Consider the following 16,559-nt stretch of genomic DNA (forward strand, 5'->3'; position numbering starts at 1 on the left):
TAGATTGCAGAAAAGTCAAGAAATCTTAGGACAATGATTGCAAGTGCCTACACAGAACACACCTGATGGACATAGTTTCCTTAATTTATGTCATGCGTTCTTAGTGAAGTATGATAAAACAAAAAACAAAACACAAAAACCTCAACAGAGTAGCTGAAGCTTTTATGTCTGATTGACATATAGAAACCAGAGGTTTTGTCTTAAACTTTTGGTGGCAAGAGGTGTGATGCAAGGAAAAAGGGAACTTCTATTTAAATAGAGCCTTTTACATCCTTAGAATGTTCCAAACCACTTCACAGCCAATAACTGACTTTTGAAATGAAGTTACTCATTGTGTAACCAGATGCGGCAGATAATCTGAACATAGCAAGATCCTACAATTAGCAAATGAGATAAATAACCGTGTTCAACTATTTTTGGTGATGTTGTTTGAGAGGGGAATGTTTGCTAGGATACCAGCAGAATGCCCTTCTCTTCAGATAGTGGCATTGATCCTGTACATTTAATGGATCAGAAAGAAAGGGCTTTAGTTTAATGTCTCATCCAAAAGATGGCACTCTAATAGAACAGCAATCCCACAATACTATGCTGAGGTGTCAGTCTAGATTATGTGGTCAAGCCCTGGAGTGGGGTTTGAACCCACAGAAGGAGCAAAATAACCATTAGTTAGGGAAAGATAAACAGGTACAATGGTAAAGGTCTAGAACGCTTCAAGGACACCCTCAAAACCTCCTTGAAAAAGTGTAACATCCCCACCGACACTTGGGAATCCCTGACCCAAGACCACACAAAGTGGAGGAGAAGCATCCGGGAAGGCACCGAATACCTCGAGTCTCTTCGCCAGGAGCAAGCGGAAGCCAAGCGCAAGTAGCGCACGTCAACCCAAGCACCCCACCCACCCGCCCCTTCAACCACCGTCTGTGACAGAGACTGTAGGTCCCGTATTGGACTCATCAGTCACCTGCAAACTCATTTTTAATGTGGATGCAAGTCATCCTCGGTTCCGAGGGACTGTCTAAGAAGAAGCAGCAACTTTAACAACTTGAGAGCACCAAAATAATGTGTGGCAGTAACTGTAGTCATTGTTATGACACTTTCCTATTTGTACTCAACGTGGTTTCCTCAAATCTATCACGTTAAATAACATTCCCGAAGAATGAAGCACTTTTAAATAGTCATTTAAAAATTTGTTCGAGAAGCACAATCTCCTTATTTAAAATACTGAACTGACATTCACAGAAATTATTTGCAGCCTCAGGAAACAAAAACATTATTTGTGCAATCAATTTAGTAATACATTAAAAAAGGTAAGAAATCCACCTACCTTTTTTTCTACTAAAAGCACGGTTCATGTTGACAAGTATTCAGCTGAAACACCAGCAGTGCTGAAGTAGTTTTATCTGAAAATGACAAACATGCATAAGATCACACAATCCTTATGTGACAATTACAAGCTTTTAGCAGATATCAAGCACGGTAATCATTTTCTCTCCGTAACAAACCAGCAGCTTAATAATTCATTATCGTTTCAACCCAGTGATCTTCAATATTAAACAGAAGGCAAAACAGTTCTCTAAAAATGTGCATGAATTATTCGTGCAGGTTTGAAGTAAAGCTCAGGTAATATAGCTCTTCAGCAATGTGTCTCCAAATAACTCCTGGCAGCTATCACTTGCACCAATATTTCTTGAATTATTGGTTAGTTCAACAGCATATTAGTTATCTACGGTAAGAAATGAAACAAACAATTACTGTAGTACACCTAACATTCCATTGTGGAGAACTGAATTTCAATGTGCAGCTGCAGTTTGATGTAAGGTCACTGTGCAATACAGTAATAAAGATTTTGCATGAATATGACAAAATCTTTGACAGGTCACTTGTATACATCACTTTGACCTTTATCAATGATTCTGTACTGAACTGGCAATGAAATATATCCACGGAACCATCAGCACAAACCTACCCTCTCGACTGGTAACAAGGTAAATGACCAAGCATAAGAGTTATGACTGAGATTATCCGATTATTCTGGCTCAAGGACATTGTCGTGGCAAAAAGATGGAATGTGAGGCCACAATGTGCCAATAAATTCCCCTCTCCCTATCAAAGGCGTACAATCCCAATGTTCTACTACTATAATCATTGTACATAAATAGATCTTAAAAGCCAGGGTCGATCATAGAATCATAGAATAATACATAGAATCAATTAATTAAAGGGGGCTCCTCCTGCGCTATGTGGGAACTCTACTATGTGTGCAGGAAGTGTATCCAGATGCAGCTACTGGCAGACCGCATTGAGGCACTGGAGCTGCAATTGGATACATACTGGACCATTCGCGAGGCTGAGGATGTCGTGGATATCATGTTTGATCAGTTGGTCACACCGCAGGCAAAGGTTGGACAGGCAGAAAGGGAATGGGTGACCAACAGACAGAGTACTAGGCACAGACAGGTAGTGCAGGGGTGCCCTGTGGCCATCCCCCTCTCAAACAGATACACCACTTTGAGTACTGTTGGGGGGGGTGGCTTATCAGAGGAAGGCAGCAGCAGCCAACTTCCTGGCACCAGGGGTGGCTCTGCTGCACAGGACGGGAGGAAAAAGAGTGGGAGAGCTATAGTAATAGGGGATTCTATTGTAAGGGGAATAGATAGGCGTTTCTGTGGCCGCAAACGAGACTCCAGGATGGTGTGTTGCCTTCCTGGTGCAAGGGTCAAGGATGTCTCAGAGCGACTGCAGAACGTCTTGGAAGGGGAGGGTGAACAGCCAGTTGTCGTGGTGCATATAGGTAACAACGATATAGGTAAAAAGCGGGATGAGGTCCTAAACGCTAAATATAGGGAGTTAGGAGGTAAATTAAAAAATAGGACCTCAAAAGTTAGTAATCTCAGGATTGCTATCAGTGTCACGTGCTAGTCAGAGTAGAAATAGAAGGATATTTCAGATGAATACGTGGCTAGAGCAATGGTGCGAGGGGGAGGGATTCAAATTCCTGGGACATTGGAACCGGTTCTGGGGGAGGTGGGACCAGTTCAAACCGGACGGTTTGCACCTGGGCAGGGCCGGGACCGATGTCCTAGGGGGAGTGTTTGCTAGTGCTCTGGGGGAGGGTTTAAACTAAAATGGCAGGGGGTTGGGAACCTGAGCAGGGGGACAGAGGAAAGGGAAACAAGGATAAAAGCAAAAGATAGGAAGGAGAAAAAAAGTGGCAGTCAGAGAAATCAACGGTTTAAATCAAACATGGCTACAGTAAATAATAATTCTAATAGGTCTAAGAGCGTTAAAAAAACAAGCCTGAAGGCTTTGTGTCTTAATGCGAGGAGCATTCGTAATAAGGTGGATGAATTAGCTGTGCAAATAGAGGTAAACAAATATGATTTGATTGGGATTACGGAAACATGGCTCCAGGGTGGCCAAGGCTGGGAACTCAACATCCATGGATATTCAATATTCAGGAAAGATAGGCAAAAAGGAAAGGGAGGTGGGGTAGCATTGCTGGTTAAAGAAGGGATTAACGCAATTGTAAGGAAGGATATTAGCTCTGATGATGTGGAATCTGTATGGGTAGAACGGAGAAATACCAAGGGGCAGAAAACATTAGTGGGAGTGGTGTATAGACCTCCCAACAGTAAGGCGGAGGTTGGGGATGGCATTAAAAGGGAAATTAGAGAAGCGTGCAATAAGGGCACAGCAGTCATCATGGGTGACTTTAATCTACATAGATTGGGCTAACCAAATTAGTAACAATACTGTGGAGAAGGAATTCCTGGAGTGTTTACAGGATGGTTTCCTGGACCAATATGTCGAGGAACCAACCAGAGATCAGGCCATCTTAGACTGGGTATTATGTAATGAGAAAGGATTAATTAGCAATCCTGTTGTACAAGGCCCCTTGGGTCGGAGTGATCATAATATGATCGAATTCTTCATTAAGATGGAGAATGAAGTAGTTGACTCAGAGACTAGGATCCTCAATTTAAATAAAGGAAACTACAATGGTCTGAGGCGCGAGTTGGGTAGGATTGATTGGGGAATGTCACTCAAAGGGTTGACGGTGGATAGGCAATGGCAAACATTCAAAGACCGCATGGATGAACTACAGAATTTGTTCATCCCAGTTTGGCATAAAAATAAAACAAAAAAGGTGACTCAACCGTGGCTAACAAGGGAAATTAGAGATAGCATAAGATCCAAGGAGAGGACATATAAATTGGCCAGAAAAAGCAGTAAACCTGAGGATTGGGAGCAGTTTAGGATTCAACAAAGGAGGACAAAGGGATTTATTAAGAAAGAGAAAATAAAATGAGAGTAAGCTTGCAGGGAACATAAAAACTGACTGTAAAAGCTTTTATAGATATGTGAAGAGAAAAAGATTGGTGAAGTCAAGCGTAGGTCCCTTGCAGTCAGAATCAGGGGAATTGATAATGGGGAACAAAGAAATGGCTGACCATTTAAATACATATTTTGGTTCTGTCTTCACAGAGGAGGACACAAATAACCTCCCAGAGATGTCGGGGAACATAGGGTCTGATGAAAGGGAGGAACTGAAAGAAATCAGTATTTGTAGGGAAATGTTGTTCGGGAAATTGATGGGATTGAAGTACTGATAAATCCCCAGGGCCTGATAATCTACATCCTAGGGTACTTAAGGAAGTGGCCCTAGAAATAGTAGATGCATTGCTGATCATCTTCCAAAATTCGATGGAATCTGGAACAGTACCCATGGATTGGAGGGTAGCTAATGTTACCCCACTATTCAAAAAACATGGGAGAGAGAAAGCGGGGAATTACAGACTGGTAAGCCTGCCATCGGTAGTGGGGAAAATGCTAGAGTCCATTATAAAAGATGTAATAGTAGAGCACTGGGAAAACAGTGACAGGATCGGACAAAGTCAACATGGATTTACAAAAGGTAAATCGTGCTTGACTAATCTACTGGAATTTTTTGAGGCTGCAACTGGTAAAATAGATAAGGGAGAACCAGTGGATGTGGTGTATTTGGGCTTTCAGAAGGCTTTCGATAAGGTCCCGCATAAGAGATTAGCGTGTAAAGTTAAGGCACATGGGATTGGGGACAAGGTATTGACTTGGATAGAGAACTGGTTGGCAGACAGAAGCAGAGTTGGAATAAACGGGTCTTTTTCCAAGTGGCAGGCAGTGACTAGTGAGGTACCACAGGGATCAGTCCTTGGACCCCAGCTATTCATAATATATATTAATGATCTAGACAAGGGAACTAGATGTAATATCTCCAAATTTGCAGACAACACAAAGCTGGGCGGGCGTGTGTGCTGTGAGGAGGATGCCGAGAAACTCCAGGATGATTTGGACAGGTTGGGTGATTGGGCAAAAGCATGGCAGATGCAATATAACGTGGATAAATATGAGGTTATCCACTTTGGTGGCAAAAACAGGATGGCAGATTAGTATCTGAATGGCAATAGATTGGGAGAAGGGGAAGTGCAACGAGACCTGGGTGTCCTTGTGCACCAGTCGCTGAAGGTAAGCATGCAGGTGCAGCAGGCGGTTAAGAAGGCAAATGGTATGTTGGCCTTCGTAGCGAGAGGGTTTGAGTACAGGAACAAGGATGTCTTGTTGCAGTTGTACAGGGCCTTGGTGAGACCACATCTTGAGTATTGTGTGCAGTTTTGGTCGCCTTATCTGAGGAAAGATGTTCTTGCCATGGAGGGAGTTCAGCGAAGATCCACCAGGCTGATGCCTGGGATGGCAAGAATGACGTATGATGAGAGATTGGGTCGATTGGGCTTGTACTCGCTGGAGTTTAGAAGAATGAGAAGGGATCTCATTGAAACTTATAAAATTCTGACAGGACTGGACAGACTAGATGCAGGAAGGATGTTCCTGCTGGCGGGGGTGTGCAGAACCAGGGGTCACAGTCTAAGGATAAGGGGTAGGCCATTTAGGACAGAAATGAGGAGGAATGTCTTCACCCAGAGAATGGTGAACCTGTGGAATTCTCTACCACAGAAGGCAGTAGAGGCTAACACATTAAATATATTGAAGAAGGAGTTGGATATATTTCTTGAGGCTAAAGGGATCAAGGGGTATGAAGCAGGGACCGGGTACTGAATTTGGATGATCAGCCATGATCGTATTGAATGGCGGAGCAGGCTCGAGGGGCCGAATGGCCTACTCCTGCTCCTATCTTCTATGTTTCTATGTTTCTATCATAGAATAATACAGAAAGAGCTATCTAATTAGTCCCACTCCTCTGCACTTTCTCCATAGTACTGCAATTTTCACCTTTTCAAGTATATACCCAATTCCCTTTTGAAAATTACTATTTAATCTGCTTCCACCACCCTTTTCAGGTAGTGTATTGCAGATCATAAAAACTCGCTGCATAAAAAAAAAAATTCTCATTTCCCCCCTGGATTTTTTGCCAATTATCTTAATCGGTGTCCCCTGGTTACTGCCCCTCCTGCCCGTGGAAACAGTTTCTGTCCAACTACTCTATTAAAACACCTCATAATTTTGAGCACCTCTATTAATTCTCCCCTTAACCTTCTCTGTTCTAAAGAGAAATAATTTACTTAGGGTCCAGGGTCATATTAACCATGTAGATAATTTGCTAGGTCCAAAACCCAAGGGGATAAGAGAGCAATATTTTGAACATTGGATCAATTTTTAATACTAAAATAATTTGCATTTAATGATCTCCGAAGAATAATGTTGTTAATCTATACTTTTACCTAAATCGGGTGAGATTTATCACCCATTCATCATCAATGAGCAGAAATTTAGCCCTAGCACCACTGCCTCTCACTCTAAATTATGATGTGGTTTTCTTGGCTAGAACAAATCAATTCTTGTGAACTTAGTTCAACTTTGTATTTAAAAAGCTGAGAAAACCTTGTGGTAGTGTATGTATAAATAATTTGAAGTAGTTGAAAAGCTTTTCTTTGAACAGTTTTACTTCTTGATAAGTTTTAGATACCTTGCTACCCATTTAAAAAATATTTCAGTAACTTAGAACTTGTTAAAACTGAGGGTGATGCAACAGCACTCCATGCTGGAGCACCATTTATTATGACAGAGTGGAGGGATGCAAGTTTGAATGTCCACTTTGCTGAATTCCCGATCTCAGCTGCATTACTTTGGGGATGACAAAAGCAGAGGTCAGATGCTTTCGCACAGGGGGCAGGAAAATTCAACTGTCATTGCTACTACTTTTGAAGATTCTGCGTAAAACCTTTCCCTGGTGGCATCTACTGTTGGAAAGTCTGCAGATGTGAATGATTTGCTATGAAGTCACACAAAAATGATTTTAAAGCTGTTTCCAGCTGAGTATTTCCTTGATGAATGTAAAGGCGCAGAGTGATAGGTCTATCTGGGGGAGAAAATGATGATTAAAACTTGAACAAAATCTAGCTTTTCTCCATTATCAGCCACTGTTGCATGACTCCCAGTTACTGGATGAACAACTGTTGTTGAGGCCTCAAAACTGGATGTCCACCTATCCTCTGAGCCTAAAACAACATATGGCACAGCAAGACCAATGATGATTGGGGAAAATATAAAAGGATTTATACCCTCATTAATTATAATTTTGAACATTAATAGTTAAGTTTCTTAGCTTAGACATTTCTCTGTTGACACCTGAGCTGCCCTGCTCAATTTCCCATGAAACTACACAAAATCACCAAGCTGATGTTAGTTGAATATTTATTTTATTCCAGAAACTTGAGTTAACTTTCTAGCCATATTGGTGGCCATTTACCTGTTTAGAGGAACTCTGCAAGCCAAGATCTTGGAAATGTTGGATTGAGACCCCACAAAATTAGCATTTGTAATAAAAACAGGTATATGAGCCAAAGCAAGTGATCTCATTCTTCTGCTAGTACTAGTATAACCTATGTTTATAGAGTGATTTTAACATAGCAAAACATTGTAAGGCACTTTGCAAAGGCAGGAACAAAATGGATGTTGAATCAAAGGGGAACAGCTTATAAATGGTGACCAAAAGTTTGGCCAAAGAGGTGGGTTTTAAGATTGGGTCATAAAGGAGCAGAGGAAGATGTAGAAATTAAGGGGTTCAGAGAGGAAATTTCCTGGGATATGAGGTTTAAGCAAATGAAGGCACAACCACCAATGGTGGGGCATTTCTAGAGAAACAGTTGCTATCAGTTCTAGATCTGCCATTCCTGTCATCTCTGCAATGGCAACTTAAGTGTGAACACACCATGACAAAAAGTTCCATCAAAGAAGCCAGTCTTCAGCCAATTCGATTCACTCCATGTGATATCAAGAAACGGCTGAGCACTTTGAATATAGCAAAGGCTATGGGCCTCGACAACATCCTGGCTGTAGTACTAAAGACTTGTGCTCCAGAACTAGCTGCACCTGCAGCCGAGCTGTTCCAGTGCAACTACAACACTGGCATCTACCCGATAAAGTGGAAAATTGCTGGAGTCATGCCAAGCACAAAGGAAGATGGTTGTGGTTGTTGGAGGCCAATCATCTTAGCTCCAGGACATCGCTGCAGGAGTTCCTCAGGGCAGTGTCCTATGCCCAACCATCTTCAGCTGCTTCATCAATGACCTTCCCTCCATCATAAGGTCAGAAGTGGGGATATTCATTGATGATTGCAGTGTTCAGTGTCATTTGCAACTCCTCAGATAATGAAGCTGCCCATGCCAGCATGCAGCAAGACCTAGACAACATTCAGGCCAGGGCTGATAAATAGCAAATAACATTTGCACCACACAAGTGCCAGGCAATGACTATCTCCAACAAGAGTCTAACCACCTGCCCGTGACATTCAGCGGGATTACCAACACCGAGTCCACCATCAATATCCTGGGGGTCACCGTTAACCAGAAACTAACTGGACCAGCCACATAAATACTGTGGCTACAAGAGTAGGGCAGAGGCTGGGTATTCTGCGGCAAGTGTCTCACCTCCTAACTCCCCAAAGACTTTCCACCATCTACAAGGCACAAGTCAGGAGTGTGATGGAATACTCTCCACTTGCCTGGATGAGTGCAGTACCAACAACACTCAAGAAGCTTGACATCATCCAGGACAAAGCAACCCGCTTGATTGGCACCCCATTCACCGCCTTAAACATTCACTCCCTCCACCACCGGCGCACAGTGTACCATCTACAAGATGCACTGCAGCAACTCGCCAAGGTTTCTCCAACCGCACCTTCCAAACTGCGACCTCTACCACTTAGAAAGACAAGGGCAGCAGGTGCATGGGAACACCACCACCTCCAAATTTCCCTCCATGTCACACACCATCCTGACTTGGAAATATATCTCCCTTCCTTCATTGTCACAGGGCCCAAATTGTGGAACTCCCTACTTAAAAGCACTGTGGGAGTACCTTCACCACACAGACTGCAGCAGTTCAAGGCGGCATCTCGCACCACCTTCTCAAGGACTATTAGGGATGGGCAATAAATGTTGGCCTTGCCAGGGACACCCACATCCTGTGAATGAATATAAAAACTCACATGAAAGGCATTATTTACTGTGTCAGAAGGATCGTCACTGGGCGAAGCACAAATGAGAAAGAGGACCTGGGACAGGAAAAAGAGACACGACTGCTCTCAACTGAGGAGCCAATCTTCAGAAGAGAGATTAATTTTACTTTTATTAATGCAAGAGCAGGTAGTGCAAATATTTTCCACACGTATGGTTGAGATGATGGATACGTGGATGGATTACAAGTATTTCACGTCCTGCAGAACACCATATAGACAGTGACAGTCGAGGAGATTGTTGTGGCATCAAGATGCCAGGAACAGCTTCTAAAAAAAAAGTAAAATACTGTGGATCCTGGAAATCTGGAAAAAAAAAACAGAAAATGCTGGGAATACTAGGAGTTCTGACAAAAGGTCAGCGACCTGAAACATTAACTCTCTTTCTCTCTCCACAGATGCTGCCTGACCTGCTCAGTATTTCCAGCATTTTCTGTTTTTATTACAGCTTCTAAGAACATGGTGGTCTCTGGAGTGGCAGCTACCACAGATGCCTTCAGCAGGACAATAGCACATGGTTTTCAAGAGCCAATTGGGACTATTCTGCCTCTGATGACACCAACCAGTTGCATCTCTGAGCCTGTGTCCCGCACTAGTGGGCTGCAAGGAGTAGGCACAGCTGTTTCTGTCTCTCTGGAGAGTGGGGATGAGCCTGTGTTGTTAAAGCCCCCTCCAATACTGTCACATGAGGGAGCTTCAGACATAAGCCTGGCAACCCCTTACCACTGGAAGAGAAAGGCTGCCAGAAGCTGAATCCATCTGAGAGAGCAGATATCCTGAGACACGCTAGGTCGCTAAGGCTCCAGGGGAACCATCTCAGCCACACACCACTCAACTTCATCTCACTCAAGGAGCATCTCATAGGATTAGTAGAGTAGGAGCTAGAACAAAGGCGAATCACGGTATTAAGTAGTCGGTGTAAATAGGGAAAATGGATTTTTGTGGTGAATGCTGTTGTTTAAATTAAACTTGGCTTGATCACAAAGTTGAGAGTTCATTTGTGTATGCTTTCAACATTTGCGAGATGGATAATAAAATTATTCCCATAGAGAAATCCATGTCTAGAGTAATAAGCAGCACATTGAGTAGAATCAAATAAAAGTAACAGCAAAAGCTCTGACTGAATCAAGTACATTAAAGAATGCAATGCAGGCAAAGAAATTGCAACCTTCGAAAAAAGCACAGAAAATGGCTTGTCCTACCTCAGTTTCAGTAATGAATTGCACACCATGCAGCTAGTTTGTTTTGAGATTATATAATGTGACAAGGCTTTCAACCGTATCTTGTATATTGAAGGTGTACCCCACTTGGAATCATAGAATGGTTACAGCACAGAAGGAGAAGGAGGCCATTCGGCCCGTCGAGCCCATGCCGGCTCTCTGCAAGAGCACTTCAGCTAGTCCTACTCCCCCGCCCTTTCCCCATAGCCCTGCAAATTATTTCCTTCAGGTACTTATCTAATTCCCTTTGGAAAGCCACGATTGAATCTGCCTCCACCACCCTTTCAGGCAGTGCATTCCAGATCCTAACCACTCGCTGCATAAAATAGGTCGCCTTTGGTTCTTTTGTCAATCACCTTAATTCTGTGTCCTCTGGTTCGCGACCCTTCCGTCAATGGGAACAGCTTCTCTCTATCTACTCTGTCCAGACCCCTCATGATTTTGAACACCTCTATCAAATCTTCTCTCAACCTTCTCTGTTCTAAGGAGAACAGCCCCAGCTTCTCCAGTCTATTCATGTAACTGAAGTCACTCATCCCTGGTACCATACTTGTAAATCTTTTCTGCACCTTCTCTAAGGTCTTCACATCCTTCCTAAAGTGCGGTGCCCAGAATTGGACACAATACTCCAGTTGAGGCCGAGCCAGGGTTTTATAAATGTTCATCATAACTTTTTTTAAATTCGTTTATGGGATCAGGGCGTCGCTGGCAATGCCAGCATTTATTGCCCATCCCTAGTTGCCCTTGATTTTGTACTCTATGGGCTGGATTTTGTCAGTGTGGGCGGGCTGGGGCGTGTCAGGTGGAAATCATGTTCGGCGCAAATCGTGTCAGGCCCCCGACTCCTAAGTGATATGTTGAAAATGTGGGATTTTCCCCTAATTGGGCAATTGATTTCCAGCGTGTGGGAACCACTGGCCCAATGAGTCTTTTCATACAGAAAGTCGCCTCCGATTGCGTCATCAATGCTGTTGGATTTAAGGCCTGCAAGCAGCCTTCATTCTTCTGGAGACTGCAAAGGCTCTGCAATTTATGTGAAGGAGATGAATTGTGGAAAATGTCAACAATCAAGCAAAGGTGAGCTCCTCGATTTGTTGAGCCCTCCCTCCAATCTCTGGTCCACGGAGCCAGCTGTAATAAGGACGTGCTGTTCCCTTCTTCAGGGAGAAAAAAAAACCCCAGCAGACAAAAGCTGTGTGGCTACAAGTGGCCCTGGAGGTCAACTCCATTTCGCTGAGCCGCAGAACCTGGCTGCAATGCAGGAAGAGGTTTCATGACCTTCTCCGCACAGGAAAAGTGAGTATGACTTTCCCATCGCCTCTCCTCACCAGCACTCTGCTTTGCCAACCTCTTCCTCCACATGCCACTTCACACTTACATCCCTGCACCCTTACCCATTCCCTATCTCTCGATGGTCACATTCACTTAACTATTCGACCATGCAGCCTTCATACTCCCCATCACTGTGATACCATGACAACAACAACTTTCAACACACACAGAGGGTCCTTTGTCTCCTTCTAAGCATCTATGCTATGGATTCTCTACACTCACTCTTTCGTTCTCACTCAAACTCCACTTGTGTCCCTCATTGCAGGAATAGAGAGCTCACAATAAGAGGGAAAAAGCCATGACAGGAGGAGGGCCACCTTCAGTAGCCCAGCTCACCCCCTGGGAGGAGGCAGCCCTGGAAACTGCTGGGATCGAGGATAACCAAGTGGTGGACGGACAGACGGGCGCATCACAACAAGCTGGTGACAGAATAGTTTGGAATCTCTCTCATTGACATAGCATGAGTCACTGATAATGATTCTGATGCTCTAACAGATTGCCTTATGATCATCTGCAATTTACAATGTGCATGTAACCTTGGCCTCACATCTCTTTCCTTTACTCCCCAACAGGACCATCAACAGCCCCCGTCCCCACTATACAGGAGGAACAGCCTGAGCCTCCAGACTCCTCAGAGGAAGCTGCAACCACGGAGGACGCAGTGTCAGCAGAATTCAGCACACCCAGCACCAGCGCAGACAGTCACCTCGGAGGGACCTTCGCGGATAGAGTAGTGTTGTCACCTGGTGTATCACAGCTCACAAGTGAACATCAGCAGATGGTGGAGACAGGGACAGCAGTGGAGAGTCCTCGTCGGAGGGCGCAGGACTCTGCCAGCTTGGCTCAGCTGCATGTCGACCCTGTGCCTCCGGGTCCATCCAGAAGGAGAGCGGTGCAGGAACTCCAGGAACAGGTGCAGGAGTCTCTGGCAGGTTTTGTCTCCAGGGTTGCTGCGAGTGTGGAGCAAATGGAGGAGTCCATCGCGAACATGAGCAGAGCCTTTGTGGAGGCACTGGCGCATGAACGCATCATCGTGGAAAGGATGGCAACCTACGTGGAAAGGATGGCTACCTCCATGGTAAGGCTGGCTATCGTAGAGGAGAGGATGGCTACGGTAGAGGAGAGAATGGCTACGTCCATGGAGGAACTTAGTCGTCAGGGTCTTGAAAACATGGTCATTGTTCAGAATAGAATGACATCTCTTGAGGAGCGATGGTCAGCTATTGAGCAAACAAGCCAGACCTTCATACAAGTCCTCTGGTGCAAGACTTCCAACGCAGAAACGGGTCCTCATGGCCTCCCTGCAGTGCAACAAGGTGCTGTAAAGCCACCTGCTAGCTCTGAAGTGGGGCTGACCCATGAGAGGGATGTTGGTGACAGACAACAAGGAAGTGGGGGCTCCTCTCCAAGCGCTCACACGACCATGCCACAACAAAGCCCTCGGTCAGAGCCCCACCAGAGTCCTCACCCAACTGAGATGGGCGTCTCAGCCCCTGCACAGCCGCAGGAGCAGCAGACTGTTGGCGAGCCGGTACAGGTTCGCCACCCAAGAGGACGCCCGCCAAAGACGTCGAGACAGGAGCAGCAAGAAAGTGAGCAAGGGGCCTCCACATCTGCTGAAGCCACATGGAAAGCACCATGTAGGAGCACGCGTAAGAGGAAGATAAAGCACAAGTAGTCACAAGGGTAGTTACTTGGGTGCTGTGTTGTTTTGTTTTTGGACCAGCCATCATTGTGATTGTATTATAAAGTGCTTTGATGACAAACTGTTGAAGTTGTGCCCTGTGTCATTTCGCAAATGGGACTTTCACATTGAGGGCTTAGGGCGCCTTGTGATTATCAGAATGGTGGTCAGAGTGATAGGATTCCGCAGGTTCTTCTTCTTACCAGAGCATCGACAATGGAGGAGTGAGACTAAAGTGTTTGATTGTGCAGGCTAAGCAAATCTGGCCAGGATGAGTGTGTTCCTTGCATCCCAGGCAGCAATGTTGTCGCACACGCTGGCACCTTCTGGCCTGTGCATCTTCAGGTGGGTGATGTACTGTATGTGCTTTAAGTCAGAACTACTTTTTACAGCTCCTGTATACTGTAGTACCGGCAGTAACCACACTGGAATATAAGCTGTGCGCATGCCTCTGTACTCCAGTCTAGAGATGACCCTCCTCCAGTAAAGACCTGTTGTTTGTTATATACAGCATCCGTGTAATTCTTTATCCACTGAACCACGGATCTAACAGTGGCGACGAGTGTTGATGCGAATCTACCTGCAAAATTAAACAAAAAAAAAAGTCGAGTCCAGCAACACGGGCGTCGACCGCGAGCAACCGCCCAGCAGTCAGGCATAGATCCAACTTCGCTGGGGAGGCTGTGGAGAGCCGGGCTTGGTTCCCCAGCCACAACGAGCAGTAAGAGGCCGACGACAGGTCCTGAGCAGACCCTTCCCGAGCAGCGGCCGCTGGAGCCGACCGACGGCAGAGAGAGAGAGCCGGGCAGCATTGACGGGGTAAGAAAAAGGGTGAAGAGAGCAGGGCGCAGCCGGGGGTTCATCACCGAGCGGCGTCGTGGAAAAATACTGCAAAACCGGAGAGAGGGTAAGAAACAGCCGGGTTCTAGACTGAGCGGTGTCGACAAATATCAAGAGAAGAACGCGCAGAGCACAGCCAGGGATCACGGGCTGATCAGGGTCCGCGGGGCGAAGCAAGGGGAGACGCCATTGAGCCACGGAGAAGCAGGGAGAGCGCGGGAGGCGCCATTGAGCCGCGGAGAAGAGCGCGGGAGACGCCATTTTGCGAAGCCGCAGCGGAGAAGACGGGCGAGCGCGGGAAGGAAGGAAAGCGCGGGAGACGCCATTTTGTGCCAGCGGAGAAGGGGAAGTGTGGGAGGCGCCATTGGGGATAGTTAACGCACAACCAAGGATGCCGAAGAGTGGCAGTATCTCTACGTTCGACAATGAAGTCAAAGATTAGGCGACATATGTGGAACGTCTTGAGGTGTACTGCAGAGCGAATGAAGTGCCAGATACTAATAAAGCACTGGTTCTGTTAAATTCCATGGGTGCAAAAACTTATGGGTTACTGCGGAATCTAATAACCCCAGAGAAGCCGGTAAACAAGGATTTTGGAAGCATAGTAGAAATCCTACAGGACCACTTAAGCCCCACACCGCTGCTGATAGCAGAACGATTTAAGTTCCATAAAAGGAACCAACACAAAGACGAAAGCAATGCTGAGTACCTAACGGAACTGCGCAAGCTATCGAAATACTGCCAGTTTGGAGCGGGACTAGCAGATACGTTAAGGGGCAAGTTTGTGTGTGGGCTACAAAGTGAAGGAACCCAGAAACGGCTTCTATCAGAAAACGACCTTACGCTGGACAAAGCTTTCAATATGGCAGTATCACACGAAGCAGCTGCAAGGGGCGCTGCAGAGATACAACGGAGACCGCAAGAATGCGGCACCAACGAAATGACCTATGGAACAGGGAAGTGCGATCGCTGCGGCAGAACAACACATGACCAGAAAGATGGTTGGTTCAAGGACCAAGTGTGCAGACAGTGTGGGAAAGCAGGACACATAGCAAGAGTCTGCAGGTCTGGGAAGAAAACCAACAGTAAGAAATCTCCACAGGAGAAGTACAAAAAGGCACACGTGATGGACAGTGGTTCAGACGAACAGAAAAGTGACACAAACTCCGGAAGCAAGGAGCTGGGTTGTCTGAAACTACATAATGTAACCGAAATGGAGGATCACCAGACTATCTGGGTTACACTCAAGATAGACGGAGTCCAAGTGGAAATGGAATTGGACACGGTCAGCTCTAACAGTCATAAATCAAAGAGACTACAAGCGGCTATTTTCACACATACCCTTGAAAGCTACAGAGATTGTCTTGAAGACGTATACGGGGCAAAAAGTCTACCCCAAAGGAAAAATAAGGGTGAAAGTGACATATAAAGGTCAGGAAATACCTAAAATGGATATATATGTATTGCCAAATGGAGGACCACCACTGCTAGGATGTGAGTGGATCCGGAAGATACATTTAGATTGGCATTCCATACAGGCACTGAAGGTGGAGGCCAAAAAGGATGACGACGTCACACCTGGACGACTGTCAAAAATGCTAACTGACGCAAAAGAAGTGTTCCAGGAGGGACTAGGAACACTAAAAGGAATAACAGCAACAATTAAAATAGAGGATAATGCAAGCCCAAAGTTTCTGAAGGTCAGACCAGTGCCTTATGCGATCAGACCAGCGGTTGAAGCAGAGCTGGAAGGGTTGGAACATTCAGGAGTACTGTCCAAAGTGGACTGGAGCGAGTGGGCTACACCCATCGTCCCTGTAATGAAGAGGTCGTTGAGTAATACGCCTGGGGAACCAAAGAAGATCCGCATCTGTGGGGATTTTAAGGTGACAGTGAACCCAGTCCCTCACACGGTGCAATATCCGCTTCCACGAATTGAGGATATTTTCGCCTCGCAATCTGGTGGTAAACG

General features: G+C 45.4%; 1 protein-coding gene across 8 annotated transcripts in view; it reads right to left on the minus strand.

The window, feature by feature from the left end:
• The window catches only part of gulp1b (GULP PTB domain containing engulfment adaptor 1b), a 607,790-nt gene that overhangs the window by 252,525 nt on the left and 338,706 nt on the right, over positions 1-16,559 (minus strand). For 6 of the 8 annotated variants that reach the window (XM_085985908.1, XM_085985904.1, XM_085985903.1 and 3 more), the window contains one exon: positions 1,325-1,400. In XM_085985908.1, coding sequence (XP_085842034.1) covers positions 1,325-1,352 — 28 coding nt within the window. In that variant the 5' untranslated portion in view covers positions 1,353-1,400. Of the gene's footprint in view, positions 1-1,324; positions 1,404-16,559 lie in introns of those variants that run through there. The other 2 variants (XM_085985901.1, XM_085985909.1) reach the window with 1 other exon arrangement.

The sequence above is a fragment of the Somniosus microcephalus genome, chromosome 4 (genome assembly GCF_052327205.1).
Source record: "Somniosus microcephalus isolate GS21.2 chromosome 4, FLI_Smic_1.0, whole genome shotgun sequence".
In the NCBI taxonomy this organism is placed as follows: domain Eukaryota; kingdom Metazoa; phylum Chordata; class Chondrichthyes; order Squaliformes; family Somniosidae; genus Somniosus; species Somniosus microcephalus.